Below are 22330 nucleotides of genomic sequence, written 5' to 3'. Positions count from 1 at the left end.
TCCTGCAGCTTTGGGTCTGCAGGACAGGCCCCCTCACATGCTCCAGCAGTTCATAGATGAGGTAGACTACCTTGTTATCCTGGTTCTGGGACTGGGTGGTAGCTGGGTTGGTTCAGCCTGCCAGCTTTCCCTCAATTTCACCATCCAGGCAAAGCTCTCCATGTCTGGGTCTGTGGCCCTACTGCACCCTGAGTGTGGGCTGATATCCATGGCCCATGTTGTCACCAAACAGCACACTGATGCCCAGGGTCTGGGCTTCCACCGGTGGCCTTCTTGGTGCCTGAGGTCTGTGCTGCTGCCAGGCCCATACAGACCTGAGTGACATGTGCTGCCACCCAGGGTCAGGGCATCACACAGGCCAAGCTGAAGCAGAGGCCATGTCTGTATACAATGAAAGATCCTGTAATAGTATATATTTTCAAGGCAAATTTATTTTTCACAACACAGGGAAAAATGTAACTCCATGTCAACATACAAAGGAAAATATATAGTATTTAAGGACTTCAATTTTCTCTTTGTGTTCACTTAACATTAAAAATCCAGATCCAATGCAGCAAATATATTTCATTTATAAATCCCACCATTCACAGAAGTTCTGTGCAGGATCTTCATGGTACTGGCTGATAGCACTCGGGAGGCAATGATAGGCAGAACTCTGTGAGTGTGAGGGCAGCTTGGTCTACAGAGCTAGTTTCAGGACAGCCAAGGCTGTTATACAGAGAAACCATGTCTTGGAAACAAAAGAAAACGACAAAACAAACAACAACAACAACAACAACAACAACAAAAAGGCAGCTGGTGGTGGTACACACCTTTAATCCCGGCACTCTGGAGTCATAGGCAGATGGATCCCTGTGAGTTCAAGGCCAGGCTGCTCTCCAGAACGATATCCAGGAAAGCAGGTGGTACACAGAGTAACTCTGTCTCAACATCCCCAATCCCCCCCCAAAAAGTCACCTGGAAAGAGGAATTGCCTCCTTCAGATTGGCCCGTGGACATGTCAATGGGGCATTTTCTCATCAATGATTGCTGTGGGAGGGCCCAGCCCAATTGTGTGTCACTGGGGGTGCCCAGCCAAATGTTCCCAGAGAAACTGTGTCATGAAAGAAAAAGTAGACTGAGAAAACCCTGAGGAACAAGGCAGTAAGCAGCACTCACCCACGGCCTCTGCATCAACTCCTGCCTCCAGCTTCCTGCCTTAGCTTCCCCAAAGGATGGATGGACTGTAACCCTTAAGCCAAGTAAGTCAACCCTTTCCTTCTCCAAGTTGCTTTTGATTTGTGTTTTATCACAGCATCAGAAAGCAGACCCGGTTGATCACTTAAGACATTCTACAGGTTAGAATCACTACAAAATTTAAATATTTGGTTAAAGACATGGAAAGGCCAGGCAGTATACAGTGAGTATATCTGCATGCTCCACAAGGTGGCACCCTTTGTATTAAGAGAAAGGTAGCTAAGCTCCACCATAAGGCAGAGCCATACTCTGGCTTGCTGTGGGCCCTGGTTTTCTGCAGTTGGAAGACACAAGCCCAATAGGGTTGGGTTTCTTACAAGATTCCCTTCCCAATTTATTAGCAGTTTCATTGTCTTCTTTAACTTCTATTTGAAGCCTTGATTCAGCAGTTTGCCTGGGCGATCAGGAGGTGTGCCCACTTCTTTCACATAAGGCTTCAGTGTGGGCAGGAAAATATCTACAAACTCCACACATTGCTTTACTTTCTTTGGCATTGTATCCATGAACAGATTTTTTTTCAAGACAGGGTTTGTCTCAGTAACAGCCTTGGCTATCCTGGAACTCACTTTGTAGACTTTGCTGGCCTCGAACTCACAGAGATCCACCTGCCTGGGATTAAAGGCATGCACTACCATTGCCCAACTATCAGGGATGGATTCTTATGAAGGGAGATACTGGCCAGGAGTGTATCTGAAGCAATTGATTGTTCCCACTGCAATAATTAAGAAAAGTTTGTCTCTCCCCCTTTCTGAGGTGGGAGTCTAACATGTCTTTGGCACCAGCAGTCAGCACACATTTCTGAGGAGGTTTAGGTATGATTAAATGCATCAGCAGCACCTCCCACCTCTTATTGAGTACAAGTTATTCAATTTTATTCTCACTTCCATACTTCAGCATGACATAGTTTTGTTCCACATTTTAATTTGTGAGTGTGTGTGTGTGTGTGTGTGTGTGTGTGTGTGTGTGTGTGTTGTGTGTGTGCGTGTGAGCTCACTCATGTGGAGGGCAACTTGCAGAAGGTTCTGTCCTTTCACCATATGGTTCCTGGGGATGAAACTCAGATCCTCAGCTTTGGCACAAGTACCTTCTCCCACTTACTGAGGCATGGTGCCTGCCCTGGGGTGCTTTCATTTTCTTTGTTTGAATTGAATTCATGAAACATCAGCACAAATAAATCTGTATAATAGCTGTTATCTTCGGAACACAAGAGAGAGTTGGATGGAGTGGAGGCTTAAACTTCACACTATCAGGGCCTGAGAGATGGCTCAGTGCTTAAGAGAACTGGCTGCTCTTCCAGAGGACTGGGGCTTGATTCCCAAAATCCACATGGTGACTGACAGTGGTCTATAACTCCCATTCCAGAGGATCTGATCTCCTCTTCTGCCTTCCATGGGCAATGCATGCACATGGTACACAGACATACATGTAGGCAAAACACACATGCACATAAAATAAAGATAATAAATAAATCTTTTAAAATCTTCCATGTTTTTCATCAAAAATCTTAAAATTTCCCAGATCACTAACATTTTGCTGGGAAGATGTTTTATGTCACCATTCTTCTGTTCAAACACACAAACCATTTCTGCTGCTCAAATTCAGTTGGAGATCTTTTCATCCTTAGCAATGTAACTTCATAACTTCACCCCATGCCTGCGCTGTTAAATGCACTTTGCGTCTTTAGTACTTGGTACTCTACCTTTCCACTGTTAAATTGGTGTTGTGTCATTGCCCTTCCACCTTCTACCTCTTTCTACTATTCACTCTTTCCAGATGCTGTTGCTGAGGGCCCATCCTGGAAACACAGCATGTCCAGAACCAATACACTATACATACCCTGCCAGAGAACCACCTCACTATTCCTTCTGCTAGACTGCCAGTAAACAACAGAGCTCTTTGAATGAAGCTCCTGTTAAGACTCACACTTCAGATGTGTGGCTCTCTCATTTCTCCTTCATCAGAGGTCAGATCGTCCTCATTTTCAACACTTTTAGGGTCCTGATCAATTATGGAAGACATTATTTATGAGGCTACAAAAGTTAATTAATTGTTCCCACTCATGACCAGGCTGTTCATGTAGATCTCATCCATTTCTCCGTGTCTTTTTTGGGGGGTCCCGTTTTCCAGGTAGCCTCACTGGTGATGTGAGTAGCAGTCCAGTCATCCTTGTTCCACATCTAGCATCTTCCTATGAGTGAGTACATACCATATTTGTCTTTCTGAGTCTGGGTTACCTCACTCAGGATGATTTTTTCTAGATCCATCCATTTGCCTGCAAACCGTATGATGTCATTGTTTTTATCTGCTGAGTAGTATTCCATTGTGTATATGTGCCACAATTTATTTATCCATTCTTCAGTTGAAGGGCATCTAGGTTGCTTCCAGGTTTTGGCTATTACAAACAATGCTAATATGAACATAGCTGAACCAAAAGCTGAGGGGCCCCCAACTGGATCAGGCCCCCTGAATGGGTGAGACAGTCATTTGGCTTGATCTGTTTGGGAGGCAGCTGTGAGTTGGTGCCGGGTCCTGGGCTCGTTGCATGAGTTGGCTGTTTGAATCCTGGGACTTATGCAGGGATGCTCGGCTCGGTCTGGGAGGGGGGTACTGGACCTGCCTGGGCTGCGTCTACCAGGTCAATCCCGGTCCTCGGGGGAGACCTTGATCTGGAGGAGGTGGGAATGGGAGGTGGGCTTGGGGGAGGGGGAGGGGGGCGAGAGGGGTAGAACAGGGGAATCTGTGGCTATTATGTTGAACTGAATGGTGTTGTAAAATAAAAAAAAAGTTAATTAAATAAAATACCTACATCTGTTTCTGAAGCTACTAGAAACATATACTTAAATAAAAATCTAAAGTGAGCCTCTGAGCCGGGGAAGGTGGGCAATATCTTGCATGCTCTGGGCTGGGTGGCAGGAGAGAAGCCTAAGCCTCCCTCCAATCTGGAATGTTTGGAGTCTCCTGTTTCTTTTGAAGCAGCCGGACCTCTGTCTACTGTGGCTCCTAGGGCCATGCTTGCTGCACAGAAGAAGGGTCAGGTGAGCAGAGACCTATATTCCCACAGTGAAGACGAGTGCTGCCTGATCCAGTGAGTCCTGTAACTGGCCTTTGGAAGATTCAGGTGTGTACTGAACTCATGTGTGTGGGCAGGAGGCTGTGCTGTCTGAAAACGCACTGACCACCTACTGGGGACAGTGAGGATCCTTGGACATGTTTCTGCTCCTACGCATTCAGAATGGGGGTCAGGAGTGAGAGACAGAGAACAAGCCACTTTCTGTGCAAATCCAGAGAGACCAAAGAAACAACTGTGAAGTACAGGGGCTACTGAGGGTGACACAGGCATGTCACCTCATGAAAGAAGACCTCTTTGTCAATCTGTTTGAATCTTGTGTACAGAGAACATTTTGCATCTACATTCTACAAAGCAGAAAGAAAATATAGTGAAAATCTTTCTTTATTGGTACTTTTATTCCAATGCCAACGATATAGAGACACAAAATTTTCAACAGCCCATCTCCATGTGGCTCCTGGACAAGGATGGCATCCTAGGGCTCCTCCACGTCCTTCATGGAAATGTGGTCTTGGATCCCAGGTGGTGCACTCCTGAGCATCGCTTTCTTCTCACTGGCCCTCTGTTTGGCTCTCCTGTTGTTAAACCAAGTCTGAAAGCAGAGGAGAACAGGAAATGTCTCAGCATGCTGGGCACTTTGATGCAAAGAGGCACATCATCGGGACACTGGCATTCTGAACTGCCCTTCAGCAGCTGTCTTCCAAATGCTCAGCCACCCAGGGCAGGAGCCGGCAGGGTGTGTTCAGTGTTGGAGGCCATGGCTAGACTCTAGTTAACCCTGCCTTCTTCACAGAAATCTGAAAACAGTACCAGCAATCACTATTTCTGAAAAGTCATAGTATGCCTGCTCCTTCAGATCACACAGGGAGAGCAGCAGCCCTGTGCTAAGTTCTGGAAGAGACTCGGTGCAAGACAAGTGCGCATTTAATGTGATTTCCAAGGTGCACTTTTATGGGTGTCTTATTCACCAATGCTGGGTCATCTCTAATGAATTAACTGGTTTTGACTGTTTCATCCCTTAGACAAGGTTTCAATAGCATTAATCCCCCCCACGCCCAGCTTCCTCTGCCCTTGGGACAGTTTGGAAATTGTGTTAGAGTGGAGGCAACATCTGAATTGAAAACAATCCCCCAGATTAAAATTTAGTGCTGCTATCTTATGCACACTCATAGAGGATGAGGAGCAACCACTTGGACTATGAAGCTCTCTTCCCACATCAGTCTCATCATACTATTCATGAGTTGGTCCATGTGGATTCCATGGGCAGATTGGTAACTTGCCCCGATAGCTACTAGATTATCCTTTAGCTAAGTGTGCACAACTAATTTTGAGTAATTTAATGCAACTGAATCCTTTGATAGCCCTGTTTGATCCTGCATCAACTTGAGTCTCTATAGCAGCAGCCTCAGCCCCGAATGACTCCACATTAGTTTCCTGTAAAGGACAATGGTGGTGAAGGAATTAAACATGAGTACTGGGTAAATAACCATGCACTCACAGGTATGTGTTCTACATGTATATAATTATAGAGCCCTTGCTGTGTAAAGACCTTGGCTTTGCACACAGAACATAGGCAGCAAGTGGTTGCTTTGGGTTTCTGTTTCCACCAGGAAGTCACTTTACTTCCAGGAATAGGCAAGAAGCACTAGCAGAAGTATAGTTCTTCCACCTTCCAATGAAGAAGCCAGTGACTGCCATCATAGGAAAACAGGAATCATACACCTATTTAAAAAGACCCAGGACACTGGTCCAAGACCTGCAGTGCTCCAGATGGCCTGCCCCGCCCCATGCTTTCTCAGATTTACTGACCTGCACTTTGGCTTCGGGCACATTCATGCTTCTGGCAAGCACCCGTCTGTGTAGAGAAAGGCACAGAGGTCAGTAGTCAAGGTTATGAGAAGCATCACAGGCTGGAAACAGTGTGTACTTGTGAAAATCTTTGTCTTCCTGCTAAATTCCTCAAGGACTTGTCATTGATAAAGCGACATGTTTTTCAAAGGTTTCATATCATCACAACATTTAAAGTGTTGTGTTGTAGATTGATGGTCAAGATGACTCTAATTAGCTTACATAAATAATTTCAATGCAGTATTTTATAAATGAATACAAAGGCAGAAGTCTATGATACAGATATTTTGTAAAATTTAAGCATAGGAATAGGTAGGAAACATGTGAAAGGCTGCATGATGACAGGATCTTATTCTCCTGATTCAATTTCCTGTAAATTTTGTTTAGTATCTAATGCGAAGACCAGGAAGGAGTCAGGTGAGGGGTAGAGGGGTGGGTGGGGAGAAAATGAGATAAAATAGAGCACATCAAAAATATAATCTTCCGTGTATCATAGGACACCACCAAGAACGTGTAGCCAGAACTGATAGTGGAGACCTGTAAGTCCAGCTACTTGGGAATCTAAGGCAGAAGGGTCACAATATAAGGCCTGTGTGGGCTCTAGTTTAAGTTCAAGGTCACCCTAAGGAAGGTAGAAAGACCCTATCTCAATCAGTAAGAGGAGGCTCGTAGCCCAGGCAGGGAGTCTCAGATTTTTATTCCTAGTACTTGAACACCAGAGAGAGGATAGCCTCAAGAACAAGATTAGCTTGGTTTACACTGGGAGGTCCATTTCAGCAAGGATTCCAAAGGAAGTCCATTTTTAAAGAAACCAAACACCCCCTTAGTATCAACCAAGCAATGGTGGCTGTGGCCATAGATTTAGTGGACTGCCTGTGGAGTGTACACATTCCCTGCCTTCAACCCTCACCACAGACACAAAAAAGTGACAAAGACAACCACAGTGTAGGAAAATGTTTGGAAAGAACACTGTCACAATCTCTTACCCAGTGGGGTAGCTAACATAATCAAGAGGTGAGGATGCAGAGAAAACAGGAGCTTCTAGACTGCGGGTGGAAATATCTACTCATGCACTACATGAGGAAAAGCATTGCTTAGGAAAAGACTCAATCCAGTAAATCCATTTCAGAGTTTACATAGACAAGACCAGAAGCCTGGAGCTGAAGAGAGTTTTGTCATCCCAGGTAACATCAACCACACCCCCATAGCCACAAGGGAAAAACAACCCTGAACTCCTCAGAGGAGGGATTCTGAACAAAGACAGGGTATGTTGATACAGTAGTGTGAGATTCAGACCCAAAAATATATGAACAGCAGCAGAAACTACAGCTGAGAAGCCCAAGAACTATGACAAATGAGTCAAAAAATGACTTTGACCTCTATCAGAGGCAGCCTGTAGAGCACTACTGTTTACACCAGGAAGGAAGAAGACATCAGGTTCTGGGGTGGAAGAAGAAGGGAATTTTGATACAGTTGTTCAAGAAGAATGGACTTCTAGAGCTCTGTCAGACAAATCATAACATTGCAGAATTTTAAAGCATCAGAATAGTTTGAGTTCCTACACGATTTTCATTCACCCATGTTGCACCACGGTTGAGAACCAAGATAAAGAAGGACATGAGCAGTAAGCACACCTGTCTCATGCCACCACTGCATGAAAACACTAACCTTGATTCAAACATGAGCTCGATGCCACAAAGCAAATTCCACACACCCATCATGGGGTAGAAGCTACCTGTGGTTTGGAAATGAATGGGGAGGATGGGCCTCCCCAGAAGGGGTAAAGGCCAGGTCAATATGAACACTAGTCTCTGGAGGCCAGGGTGCCTCCTAATGCCAGCCACATACCTTGTGAGCACATCTGGGTACTGGGTTTCTTGGAAAATGGTCTCCATTTCCTGCACCTGCCACTGTGTGAAGTGGAACCGGATTTGGTGCCTGCTGGGCTGGTGCCTTGGAACCTCAGCCAGGAAGATGGCTGGCTCCTCTGGGTCTGCCTCCATGGCAACCTGGTTGCTGTGGTCACCTTCAGGACCCAGGCTCATGTGGCCTCCCTGGTTGAGGTTGCCCTGTTGGTTCTCACTGTTGTCCAGGCTTAGAGCTCATTCATAGACCCTGCCACCTGATTCAGGTGCTCCCTCATGTTCAGGGTGGGGCCCAATGTCGTCCTCATACTCCTCCAGATGATGGCAGAAGTTGTCGTTGTAATTGTGGAGGTTGTCCATGGCTGCTGCTCCTCAGACGCCTAGTCATCAGCACACTCCCTGAGGTGTTTGGAAGGAGCCTTACCCTGGGGGCTTTCAGTAGGTTGCTGACACAAAGGTTCAGGCCCTCCTCTTTCAAGATTGCTATTGGCTTTCTGAGTGCTTCCTACATTAGTGGGTGTGTCTCTGAAGTGAGAATTGGCTGGGGCGTGGCCCAAGCATGGGATGGGGGAAGGACAGTGAATCTTACTTTTAGAAGACCTGCTCAGAACTGGCTGCCTACCCTGGCCCGTGGTCTTGGACCTCACAGAACACCTTGGGAATGGGGCTATGGGAGATTGCAGGCTGATTTTAGCATGGAGAGTGGGGAAGGGGGGGGGACTCACAATGACCACATGAGGCATGGGTAAAGACTGGATAATTTCTCAACATCCCAGACCCCACATTTCCTAGTCTCTATGACACATGAGATGAACATTGAGTGGACAGGGTCAGCTCTGTGTGTCTGTTCAAGAGTCTTCAAGAACTATTAAAGCACAGACCAGTCTCTGACCTTCACCTTCAGCAGTGACATTTTGGTCCTATGTTTACAGTGTGTTGTGCAGCACTGCAAAAAAGCCAGTGCAACCCTTGGCAAAGTTACAAGGGAAGTCATAGAAACTGAGCCTCATGATTTCAGGAAGAAGCTGTGTATGGATTTGGGATTTCTGAGGGAAGGGATGTTTACAAAATGTCCTCAATGAACAGCAGAATGTCTTCACTTCTAAAGTGTCAATTAAAGCTCTTTCTCTTGGACAGATCCCAGGCAGTCATATGTAGTTGGCTGTCAGAAACACCGATGCCTTTTCACACATATTTACCTGGTCTCCCCACAGTCTCTGTACATGTTTTATGAAGGTGCCCTCTCACAGACACACAACTGGTCCCTTGCACAGCGATGTAAGCCTCAGAAAAGTGGAGCCTCATCTAATTGATAGGAAGGCCAGTCAGAACCTGAGCCAGACATGTGGTCACCTAGAGGATGCCTCAAAAGGGTCTGGCCCTACAGCTGGATACACATTTTGTGTAGCAGTTTCCTCCAAGAGAAGACATTCCATTTGAAGGAAAGCTCCTGAAGACACAAGACATTCCAAATGGAGGTGAAACATTTCATAATATGGGAGAGATGGTTAAGACACAGAAAGTAAAAGGCTCAATAGCTCCAACCTGCCTTAGTAGATGTTTGTTCCCAGTTTCTCCTGTCTCCCCAGGAAGAGGGTCAACAGTACATCTCAGTTTTTGGAGCATCAGCACCAGTGAGAAGATTGAAGCCACTAGATGTGGCAGCCAGGTACTGAAGCACGTAAGCAGATAACATTCTATACCTGGAAGATTGGTGGCAAGGGCCCGAATGGAACTCAAGAAAGACATCTCTTGCTGGAACATCCAATGTGGAGCCTCAGGACCCTTCCTCCTGATGCCTCCAGGGCCCCAGTGAACCCATCTCTCTCTCTCTCTCCCTGCTCCCCCACCTTCTCTCTGCTTCTCTAAGTTTTGTCCCCACCATGAGCCCTTTGTGATTATCCTTAGATAAAGCTGATTGCAAAATACCATCCAGAAGTCAATTAGGAGCAGAGGCCGTGGTGGGAGTGGCAGCTGCAGCCATGTGTACATGTGAAGGACTGTGGGGGTATTAGAGAGGAGGAGGGGGCCTCACTGGTGTAGGAACTCTTCTTCCTACAGAGAAACAGTGGAAGCCAGAAGCAGCCAGGGACTCAGGCTCCCTGGAGACAATCTGACCCTCCTGGAACACACTGCTTTCACTCCACCTTTACAAGACCGAGAACAATTTTCAGACTATTCCAAAACCCATGGGACTGTAGAATAAGCACTGAGCTCAATGCAGCCTACACAGCCTTGGGCCAGGGGCTGTGCTCAGACTTCATTCCTCCTTCTAGAGTCCCTTCCTGCTCCTCCTGATCAAAGACAAACAGGGAATCCATGGCTGCTGGGCCTGTCAGCTTGCACATCACCATGTACATCATATCTCCTGGAGAGCTCAGGGTGGATTTTCTTTGCAGTAGGTGATGGTTAGTACAGAGACCCACAGTTGGTCCATGTGCAGCAGCACACAAGAGAAGGTGGAGCACTCAGGTCTAATGGGACATCTCTGTCAGACCCCTTGCTCACAGGCATAGGGACAATGAGGATGACTGGTGGAAGATTCTTAAAGCCAGGGGAACTGGTTATCTGTTCTGAAATATTCTTTGCTAGACCTGAAAAGGGGAGACCTCAGGTTCAGGGCCATAGATGCAGGCCTAGTGAAATTCTGATACCTGCTACTACAGCAAGGGCTCTCAAATCAGCATGCTGGGAGACATCATAAAGACTCAAAAGCAAACTAGCAAGTACCTGCAGCAGGCAAGGTCCCTGGAGCACTCACATTCTCAGAGACTGAAAATAGACTAAGGATTGCAATGGCAGGAGAACACGGTATTGAGACAACACCATGCAGTAAGTTTGGGTCTGTACACCTAGGCCATAGCTCTCCATCTCACTAAGATGGACTTTGTTTATTTGGACCTGCAGCTTCACATACGCAAAGAAGAAGTCCAACTTTTCTATGCACTGACTGACTGTTCCAGAACATTGCTAGAGTCTCAACCTTGTTTACAAATTAGAGCTGCTATGAAACAAAGGTCTCCGAAATCTTGATTACTGAGGGTTCTCCAAGGCAGGTGACAAAATGCAGGGAGAAGGCATATTATTCAAGATCTCTGAGCAGGCGAGGGTGAGACCATATGCTCCCTGACCCGGAATGGAAGAAATGAGGCAGAAACCTCCATGTGATCTGGATTGATGGATTCTCCTCTCCCTCTCAAGCATCAGGACTCTGGCCAGTGTGGCCCCTAGTGCCCTGGACATCCACAGAGAGGGTGCAAACCACACATCATGTACCCATTCCTCCCACTGTCAAACCTGGGACAAGTCTCTGGGAAATTTCTACCTTGGTCTAAGGTGGGACTTACTGGAGTGTGGATGTGAACAGCCATGACTAGAAACACAGTGTCCAGTGCTGGGGACTTGCTCCACCTGACATTACAAATAATTGTTCCACATAGATGAGGTGATTTGACAAGGCCATGATGAGGGGGCAGAGAATCATGTGGGGTCAGCAAGAAGTAGCATAGCACCTGGAAATCTTCCTCACTTGTCATGGCACAGTGACCACAGCTTGCCAATGTCTCCTCCTGCCATAAATGTCATTTCTTGAATAGGCTACTATGGTTCAAATACTTATACCCACATTTTCGTAACCCGAAAACAAGGGAACCAACATACTGAGAATCCACCTCTTGATTGCTGAGATAATTGCAGGGAAGAAAAGGATGTCATGGCCAGCATGGGTGGCTGATACATTGGGGGCAGGGCCAGGTTCCATGACATCTGGTTCTTGGACAGATTTGGCAGTCAAGTGCTGCTCTAAAATCTTCAGGGATCATTGTTCTGGGGACCAGGTGGTGCATCAATCAGCACCACCATTCTATTGCTTCTCCTGAAAATGGCTCTCCTGGTCCTAAACCAATCCTTCAAGCAGAAGAAAGGGTTGCTTTAGTACACTGAACGGTACCACCACTGAAGAACACATGCTGTAACCTTGTATACTGGCTCAATTTTACCAACATTTTAAAACATATATGGATTCCATCTCTGGGCCAGTGTGTGCTAGGTATGTGCTCCAGGACAGAGCTACTCCCCTAGAAAAGCACCACATTTCTGATTGCCCAGGAACTGTTTATCTATCTAACCCCAAGAAAGACTGAAGACTTACCTCAAGTGTGTACTGATTGTTCAGAATGCTGGAAGCAACAGGTTTCATTCTCATGGAAACAGTCAAAACACCCCCATGAAGCCGCTGAGGACATGCATCACCACACCCAGTCCTTCAGCTATGGGACAGACGTAGAATATTGCCTCTTCTCTCCATCAATTGATATTTTTAATGCATTTGTTCAGAAGAGAATGCAGATCTAGTGCGTGGGTTGTTCCTGGACCCTGCTGTGTGTTGAAAAGTATCAAAAACCCCGGAGAACTATGTCAAGGCCCAAAGCTGTCTGTGAAAGGCTCCATGGTGATAGCCTTTTGTGAGTACCCAGAATGCACATTTTATGAGTCAAAGGGCACTTCTTCCTGCTCTATGCTTCCTCCCTAGCCTCCAAGCATACAGTCTATAGGCCTTTTCCCTTGAGGGCATGAGGTCTGGAAAAGTCAGGACTGATTGTAATGATGAGCACAGTTCACATTCATAACCAACAAAGACTGGTAAAAGGTCTATGGGACGTTTGAGGTTCCTGGTCCCAGTATTGATTGAGAACAAGACAGGCATGTGTCATTTACAGACTAGAACAAAAGAAGTCTGAGAAAAGGTTTTCTGTGACACGCAGAGTGAAAGAGTTGAAGGTGGACAAGAACATGGTCTCTTCACTTAAGTGAGGCTTGCGAGCTGCACAGCCTTCAGAATGTCATGGAGAACTCACTATGTCCACCAAGGGACAGACAATGCACCGAGGCAACTTATGTTTTCAGGTGTCCAGGTTGGCATTTCCTGCCTGAGAAAATGGAGGTCTTTCATCATCTTGAGCCTAGCCCGGCTATGGACTTGTCTGGCATCCTTGGGATACAACTTCAGGGTCCCACTCTTTTGCTATAATTATCCTCTAGACAACGTCACAAGACGTGGAGCCCTTCCAAAACATTATTATTTTTAGAATACTGACCAGCACATCTGCCTCTGACACACCCATCCATCTTGCAAGATCCTTCCTGAAGTAAAAAGATTCCAACATTTAGGCTTTTTGGTTGAAATAAACTGTATAAGGACATGTCCTGTTTGCTTTTAAATGTTTGTGTCCACACTTGTGTGTGTGCACAGGTATACACACACACACACACACACACAGTATTCTTCACACCTACCTTGAGACTTACTTTAGTAACAGGTTTCTTTTAGGGACCAAAATTAAGGGTAATCCTCCAAACACAAGTATGTCGTCTATGTACTTAACATGCAAACCTTCATTAAGAGAGCCTCCACGATGAAAAGTGTTAGCCAAATTTTAATCTGAGGTGGAATCCCTCCTGCATTTTTCCAGCCACATGTAAGGCTTCTCACTCATTCTTTTTTTAAAAATATTTTAATTTCCTATGGCATTTAAGGTAATTTGAGAAGTATATAATTATATTTGTATTTTTGTGCCTTAGTATTATTTAGTAGAAATAGTTTAAAAGTCTTTTCAATTTAATTTATTTTTATATTTTTAATCCATCCTAATTCTGTTTACATTGTTATTTTAAGTTTGTTATGTTGTACAAAAATAAAAATTAAAAATTGAAGTTTTAGTAATAAAGACAGGATACAATTTGTTATTTTGGTAATGTTATAGTGTGTTATTGAATGGGTGCTAATTTAACGATGTAGCCATCTATTAAATATTTTGTAATTTAAGTAACCTTTTTTTTTTGACAGCAAAATCGTCTTCATTGAGGAAATAGGTCTCTAGGCCTGGGAACCTCACTGCACAGCTTGTTCATTGGCTCTTCCTATGGCTTCATCACATCTGGAAGCTCCAGAGAGCTGGAGAAGGGCTCAGTGTGCAGGGCTTCAAAGGCATCATCTGCTCGGAAGGCCAGGCCCACTGTGGCTGGGGCCTGTATCCAAGCTGTCTGGCTAGTGAACCCACAGTCGCCCAGAGTTTTTCTGTCATCAAGGAGCTGGTCATCCTTGTACAGCCGCTGCTCTTCTGGAGGCCGCTGGAGGATGCCTTGGACAACATGCTTTAGCTGGAACACGGTACTCGACTCCTTGGCTTCTGTGAAGATGGTGGTCTTGTTGCGGCGGATCATGAGAAACACCTTCTCTGATGGTTGTGAGTCCCATGGTGCAGAGCCAGCTCTGGTGCTTTCCCTGAAGGCTTTACAAGAGCCAGGGGGAAAAAGGAGCCATTCTTTCTTCAAAGACAACTCCTGTAATCTAAAAACCTTGCCATGTGGCTCGTGGCTTACTGGTATCTTCACATGCTTCTTATCATGGTGGCAGCTGACAGTCCTCACTCATTCTTACAGAGACTCATTTAGAACAAGCACTGTCTTAATTTACAACTCATACGCCACTTTAACAGGCAACAAAACACAATCTTTCCAGTTGGACTATGGCACATGCCTTACTCCAGAATCCAATTTCTGCTGGAGGGTCCAGACATGCATGCTTTGTTTCTAGAGAAAATCAGGGGTTCAGGGAGCACCAAAGGACAGCCTGGGTGCACTGCCTGAAAACCAGGCGCCTAGCAGGGCGATTTGCTTCCCTTACTTGAAAGCTGGGGTAGCGAGTCTCTTTGAAAAGATGCTCCGGTTCCTGCAGCTGAGACTGGGTGAATCTGGTGTGGCTCTGGAAAGACAGCCTCTCATCAGCCTGGAGACTCTTGGTGCCCGCAGGCATTGCCACCTCTTGCTGAGGTTGCTGTTGAACACTGCTGCCATGGCCACCTTCTGCCTGGATCCCCTTGTCCATGGGGCCAGAACTACCATCACCAGCATGTGCTCCTTCCATTTCTTCTTCTTTGTTTTCTCCCTCCTCTACCACTCCTGTGGCTTCCTGAGCAAGACCAGACTGAGCAAGAGATTCTTGAGCTGGGTTTCTTGGGGAAGTTTACTCAGATCAAGTTTGCCCTGATCAAGCTCACCCTGAGCAATCTCACTCTGTACAAGCCCTTTCTTGCCTCCTTTCTCTCCAGCCTTCAGGACCACTGCATTCTCACCTGCTAGAGAGAAAAACACAAAGATAAAGATCTGAGCATCTTGGCCATGGATCATTGGAAAGCCTGGAGAGGGGCCACGGGCAGAGAGGGGTAATCAAAGCGCCTGGCCACTGGCCTTTCCAACAGATTTGCTTCCCGGATTTTGCCCAAGTCCAATCAGAACCATTTTACTGACCATGCTGTTGTTCCTGTTGCTCATCAGCTCCTGGACTCAGCATCCTGTTGAAAGACTGGCTGCAGCCCTGGCGTGTCTCTTGCTGGGAATCTTTCAATCAGACCTGAGTTCCGAATCTTTATAGCCACGTCCTCACTGTCTGGAGCCAGAGGTACAGCTGTGACTCTTGACCCAGAAGGCTTATCTTCTGGACACTCAAAGTAATTACAATGTGTCCAATCACATTCTGGCCTGCACAGACTCAGTAGCTGTCAGCTTGTCCTCTGAGGTGCCTAGCCTGAAGCACATTAGGGCTGAAAGAGCAGGGAGTACTTTAAAAAACGCAGTGATTGTGTGTGGTGGGGGTGCCCAACCTGTGGCTCTGGTTTTCTCCTTAGCTGACACCTCTAGTTTTGGCTTAGGCTAGACTGTTCAAATTCAGTCACAGGGAGTAACACAATGACCTTCTTAAACTCAGCAGGCCCTTGAGCTCAGATAAATCATTTTATTAAATTATGCAAATGTCCTTCAAACAAAATGCCCAAATCTTGGATGTGCTGTCTTGAAGAGCCCTATATGATGACAAATATGTGGGTAGGACTGGGCAAGATCCTGCTGAGAGACTGTGCGCCCAACAGAGCTGAATTCCACTGGTATTCACAAGCTCATTCTGATGGAGAACTTGCTCTACCTAGCTGTGCTTGACCAAGGTCCTAGGTTGATCCAGATACCTGAGGCCATCAAAGATCGACCATAGGTACTGGCTCCAAACCTGTCTCACATCTGTGAAGGTGAAAGACAGGAGGAGTAAGCAATTCTGGATTCAAGTTCTACAAACAATCATTGCAGGAAGGGGCAGAACTGAGGAAAAGTTAGAGAGACTCCCCACAGTAGGTGAAATTCCCAAAATTTAAAAGAGCCAATGAGCTCTGTCATTTCGTGGTTTTTGTTTTTAATAGGATCATGGCAGAGTCTGGACACTGGCTGAGGTAATTGTTAGGAGATGGTTAGTTCTCTGGGATAGCATAGGCTGAGACTCTGGAGGCCCACGGTCCACATGGTCTAGCTCACACCAAGGAGATGATCATGCTCTGTTCACGTATTGCCCACCTAGTCAGGGGTGGCTCAACCCCCTCCCACCACAGGACCATTTATCCATCCCTGACTAGGGCTTTGTGAGTTGTGAGCTTTAACTGTCTGGTCGCAATTACACACTGGGTGCTCTTGCATCCTCTGACATTTCAGCTGTCCCAGGTGATTTTATCTATACTCAGCTCTCTTTCTTCTCAGTCACCAAGACGCAGCTACAACTGTCCTTCCTCTTCTCCTTATTTCCTGTGTGGTTATGAAAGGCTTCCCTGAAACACTGAAATGGGAGGCTTTCTTAGACACAGACTTTACTCCCTCTCACAATTAGCTGCTGGAGAAGCCAGGCTATATAAGGAGAACATAGTGCCATGTGTGTTTTCCTGAAGGACTTGGTGGCCTGGGTGGACTGCCCACACTAGCTGGGAGCCCTGTCTTTATCAGTGTGAGACAGCTTGACTGTCCTACTGATCGCAGAAACTCTTTGTGTCTCATCTTCAGTGTTCCTGGCTTGGCTGTTTCAAACCAACCCTCCTTTTAGCCCTAGCATCCCTGCAACATATGTGAGCAACTTAGAAATTTGAACGTGAGTGCTTTTTCCTCACTAAGGACAGAGACCTAGCTCCTGCATCCATACCAACCCCAGATTCTGAGATAAATTTCCCAAGATGCTGTTCACAGGGATGGTTTGAAGCAGGTAAGCAATCATGCATTCAGGGTGCCCCAGAGACTCTTCATTTCCTCCCCTTTCTACAGAGCTCACAGGACACTGGGTGTATTCTTTTATTTCTGGCAATTTGCTCCCAGAGATTAGCAGACAGTGTTGCAGAGGGATATCTCTCACTGGTGGGTGACTCAGCATCCTTAAAGATGGATGCTTGCTGTGTAACCCAGAGGAGCTGTGGGGTGCACTATGGGAGTCGATAACACAGGTAAACAGGAGTGCTCCAATCTGTTATCTTGTGAGTCTGGAAACCAGCACCCGTCTCTGCCTTTTTCCTTGATCCTCTTGACTCTCCTGTCCTCGTCTTGGACCTGGGGAAGGGACTCCTCTCTGCTGACTCCTTAGGATGTCTGCTGCTAGCCAGCTGCTATCTAGTAGCATAATCTTACATATCCTTGATATGACAGGAAATATGTACCCTAAGGAGGTTTTGTTATAGAACAGCAGTGCTTCATGAGCCCAATTACTGCTCTGTGTGATTTTCCTATAAGTTATCTTTTGTGAGCGACTCTCCAGGATTGAAATGCATTAATGAAATCTTGTGCCTACTTCATGTTTAGTTACATGCTCAATGCTTTAGGTCAGTGATTCTCAACCTTCCTAATGCTGTGGCCCTTTAATATAGTTGCTCATGCTGTGGTGACACCAACCATTTTCATTGTTACTTCCTAATTGTAATTTTGCTACTGTTATGAGTCATAATACAATATCTTTGTTTTCCAATGGTCTTAGTAAATTTTTGTAGACCCCAAAAGTAAAAAGGGCTACAACCCACAAGTTGAGACCCACGAGTTTAGGTTAAGGCATGTGATTGTGGAGTTTCTACACCATTTTCCCATGGGACTCTGCTCATCATAGTTATTAGATGGGAAACCGACCTGCACAGAGATTTTCCTGAGGAATGACATGATCACCATGCACACGTCCACACACAGGTGCATTCACAGTCACAACATTCACATGCCACATTTTTATGACAGGGGAAAGAGGGCAAAGAAAAACAGACAAAAAAATAGACTACTGGTTTCATTGAACTCTCTAAGACTTTTGCAAAAATATAAACTTTATCTCAATAATACCTTAATAATACCTTCACCTTAATAGTTTGTAAAACTAGGTGAGCAGTCCCCCAGCTGCCATCTGTCCTGGAGCTCCCATCCAGACCAGAGAGCTCTGTCTGGACCAAGAGTGATGATAAGACCAAGAATGAATCTACAAGGAGATAGGCAGATATCCAGTCAGAAGTACATACAACAAAATAAAGAGCAATACAGCATCACCAGAACCTAGCCCTCCTACAACAGCAAGACCTGAGCATCACAAAATGGAAGAAACAGAAGAATGCACCCTTAAGAATAACATCATGAAGATGCTAGAGGCCTTTAAAGAAGAAATCAAAAATGAAACTGAGGAAAAGACAAACAAATAATGGGAAGAATGCGATAAAAAACTAGGGGAAAAGACAAATAAATCAGAGGAAAACAATAAATTCCTGAAAGAAAACCATGAAAAAGCAATGAAACAAATAAAGGAAACAGTCCAAGACCTGAAAAGGGAAATAGAAAATATGAAGAAGATGTAAACAGAGGGAATGTGGAAATAGAAAATCTGAGTAAATGAACAGGAACTACAGATGCAAGTATAATCAGCAGAATGTAAGAGATAGAAGAGAGAATCGCTGGCGTTGAAGACAGCGTAGAAGAAATAGATTCATCAGTCAAAGAAAACACTAAAGCCAACAAAGTCATGACCCAAATTGTCCAGGAAATTTGGGACACCTTGAAAAGACCAAACCTATGAATAACAGGGATATAGGAAGGAGAAGAATACCAACTCAAAGGCACAGAAAATATATTCAACAAGATCATAGAAGAAAACTTTCCCAACTTAAAGAAGGAAATGCATATGAAGATACAAGAAGCCTATAGAACACCAGACTAGACTCCCCCAAAAAGTCCCCTCGCCACATTAAACAACTAAACACACAGAATAAAGATAGAATATAAAGAGCAGCAATGAAAAAGGCCAAGTGACTTATAAAGGCAAACCCATCAGAATAACACCCGATTTCCCAATGGAGACTTTGAAAGCCAGAAGGACCTGGACAGATGTAATGCAGACACTAAGAGACCATGGATGCCAGCCTAGAGTAATATACTCAGCAAAACTTTCTATCATCATAGACGGAGTGAACAAGACATTCCAAGACAAAGACAGGTTTAAATACTACTTATTCACAAACCCAGCCCTACAGAAAGCACTAGAAGGAAAATTCCAACCTAAGGAAGTCAGATACACCCTCGAAAACACGGCAACAGATAACACCACAGCAGTAAACACCAAAGCAGAGAATTACACACACACTACCACCAAAACAACAACAACAACAAACAAAAACCAATAACAGGAATGAACAATCACTAGTCATTAATATCCCTTAATATCAATGGAATTAGTTCAACTATAAAAGACACAGACTAACAGAATGGATACGAAATCAGACTAATATATCCCATCTCTCTGCTGCATACAAGAAACACATCTCAAATTCAAAGACAGACATTACCTAAGAATCAAAGTCTGGGAAAAGACTTTCCAGTCAAATGGTCTTAAGAAGCAAGAGGGCATAGCCATCCTAATATCCAGCAAAATAGACTTCAAACTAAAATCAATCAAAAGAGATCAAGAAGGGCATTACATACTCATCACAGGAACGATCCACCAAGATGAAGTTTCAATTCTGAACATTTATGCCCCAAACACAAGGGCACCCACATATGTAAAAGAAACATTACTAAAGCTTAAATCACATATAAAACCCCACACATTAATAGTGGGAGACTTCAACACCCCACTTTTACCACTGGACAGATCTGCCAAATCAAAACTTAACAGAGAAATAAAGGACTTAACTGATGTTATGACTCAAATGGACTTAATCCATAACTACAGAACATTCTATCCTAACAAAAAGGAATATAACTTCTTCTCAGCACCCCATGGAACCTTCTCTAAAATCGACCACATACTTGGCCACAAAGCAAATCTCAATAGATACAAAACAATTGGAATAACCTCCTGTGTTCTATCAGACCACCATGGTTTAAAGTTAGATTTCAACAACAACAAAAACTACAGAAAACCTACAATCTCATGGAAACTGAATAATATTCAACTGAATCACCAATCGGTTAAAGAAGAAATAAAGAAATTAAAAACTTCCTAGAGTTCAATGAAAATGAATATACCACATAACCAAACTTATGGGACACTATGAAAGCAGTGCTAAGAGGGAAATTCATAGCACTAAATGCCCACATAAAGAAGTTGGAGAAATCTCACACTAGCGACTTAACAGCACACTTGAAAGCTCTAGAACAAGAAGAAGCAAAGTCACCCAGGAAAAATAGATGCCAGGAAATAATAAAATTGAGAGATGAAATCTATAAAATAGAAACAAAGAGAATTATACAAAAAATTAATGAAACAAAGAGTTGTTTTTTTGAGAAAGTCAACAAGCTAGACAAGACCTAATCCAAATTAACCAAAAGACAGACAGAGGCCTTGATCTGGAGGTGGTGAGAATGAGGGGTAGGCTGGGGGGAAGGGGAGGGGGGCAGGAAGGGGGAGAACAAGGGACTCTGTGGCTGTTATGTAGAACTGAATAGTATTGTAAAATAAAAAAAAATGAAAAAAAACAAACAAACAAAAAACAAAATCAGAAATGAAAAGGGGGACATAACAACAGACAATGAGGCTACAATTACCCTAATTCCTAATCCAAACAAAGATACAACAAAGACAACTACAGACCAATCTCCCTCATGAACATTGATGCAAAAATACTCAATAAAATACTGGTAAACAGACTCCAAAAATACATCAAAACAATTATCCACTATGATCAAGTAGGCTTCATCCCAGGGATGCAAGTTTGGTTCAATATACAACAGTCTGTCAATGTAATACACCATATAAACAAACTGAAAGAAAAGAAACCACATAATCTTCTCACTAGATGCGGAAAAATCATTTGACAAAATCCAACACCCCTTCATGATAACTGTATTGGAGAGATCAGGAATACAGGGAACACACCTAAACATAATAAAGGCAATTACAGCAAGCCAACAGCCAACATCAAATTAAATGGAGAGAAACTCAAAGTGATTCCACTAAAATCAGGAATGAGGCAAGGCTGTCCGTGCTCCCCATACTTATTCAATATAGTACTTGAAGTTCTAGCCAGAGCAATAAGACAACATAAGGAGATTAAGGGGATACAAATTGGAAAGGAAGTAGTCAAGCTTTTGCTTTTTGCAGACGACATGAGAGTATACATGAGTGACCCCAAAAATTCAACCAAGAACTGATAGAGCTTATAAACACCTTCAGTAACATAGCAGGACACAAGATCAACTAAAAAAATCAGTAGCCCTCCTATATACAATTGACAAACAGGCTGAGAAGGAAATCAGAGATACATTACCCTTTACAATAGCCACAAATATTATAAAATACCTTCCGTAATTCTAACTAAGCAAGTAAAGGACCTATATTACAAGAACTTTAAGTCCATGAAAAAAGAAATTGAAGATGTCAGAAAATGGAAAGATATCCTATGTTCATGGATAGGCAGAATTAACATAGTAAATATGGCAATCTTACCAAAAGCAATCTACAGATTCAATACAATCCCTTAAAAATACCAACACAATTCTTCACAGACCTGGAAAGAATAATACTCAACTTCATATGGAAAAGCAAAAACCCCAGGATAGCTAAAAGAATCCTGTACAATAAAATAACTCTGGAGGCATCACGATCACTGACCTCAAGCTCTACTATAGAGCTACAGTAATAAAAACAGCTTGGTCCTGGCATAAAAACCGACATGTGGAACAATGGAATTGAATTGAATACCCTGACATTAATCTGCACACCTATGAACATATACTTTTTGACAAAGAAGCCAAAACTGTACTATGGAAAAATGAAAGCATCTTCAACAAATGATGCTGGCATAACTGGATGTCAACATGTAGAAGGCTACATATAGATCCATATGATCCATATCTGTCCAAGTGGATCAAAGACCTCAAAATAAATACAGTTACTCTCAACCTGATAGAAGAGAAAGTAGGAAGTAGTCCTGAACACATTGGCATGGGAGATCACTTCTTAAATAACACCAGTAACATAGACACTGAGAAAAAG

The 22330-nt window shown here is 44.2% G+C and overlaps 2 protein-coding genes and 1 pseudogene across 2 annotated transcripts in view; all 3 read right to left on the bottom strand.

The window, feature by feature from the left end:
• Positions 1–4669: 4669 nt before the first annotated feature.
• LOC143270748 (homeobox protein Rhox13-like) lies at positions 4670–9094 on the bottom strand. The gene is made up of 3 exons (XM_076561777.1): positions 8000–9094; positions 6113–6158; positions 4670–4895 (listed from the first exon to the last, which is right to left on the bottom strand). The coding sequence occupies exons 1-3, from the start codon at positions 8194–8196 to the stop codon at positions 4779–4781; spliced, it is 360 nt and encodes a 119-aa protein (XP_076417892.1). The 5' UTR covers positions 8197–9094; the 3' UTR covers positions 4670–4778.
• Positions 9095–11755: 2661 nt separating this feature from the next.
• LOC143270811 (uncharacterized) overlaps positions 11756–22330 on the bottom strand; it is a 38099-nt gene continuing 27524 nt past the window's right edge. Inside the window, exon 3 of the mRNA XM_076561933.1 lies at positions 11756–11922. Within this exon, the coding sequence (XP_076418048.1) occupies positions 11827–11922 (96 nt within the window). The 3' untranslated portion in view covers positions 11756–11826. The remainder of the gene's footprint in view (positions 11923–22330) is intronic.
• Positions 13773–14517, bottom strand: LOC143270812 (elongin-B pseudogene; annotated as a pseudogene).

This window comes from Peromyscus maniculatus, chromosome X (genome assembly GCF_049852395.1).
Source record: "Peromyscus maniculatus bairdii isolate BWxNUB_F1_BW_parent chromosome X, HU_Pman_BW_mat_3.1, whole genome shotgun sequence".
Classification (NCBI taxonomy): Eukaryota; Metazoa; Chordata; class Mammalia; order Rodentia; family Cricetidae; genus Peromyscus; species Peromyscus maniculatus.
The sequence above is the reverse complement of the archived record's forward strand: the minus strand, read 5'-3'. Positions and strand labels throughout refer to the sequence as shown.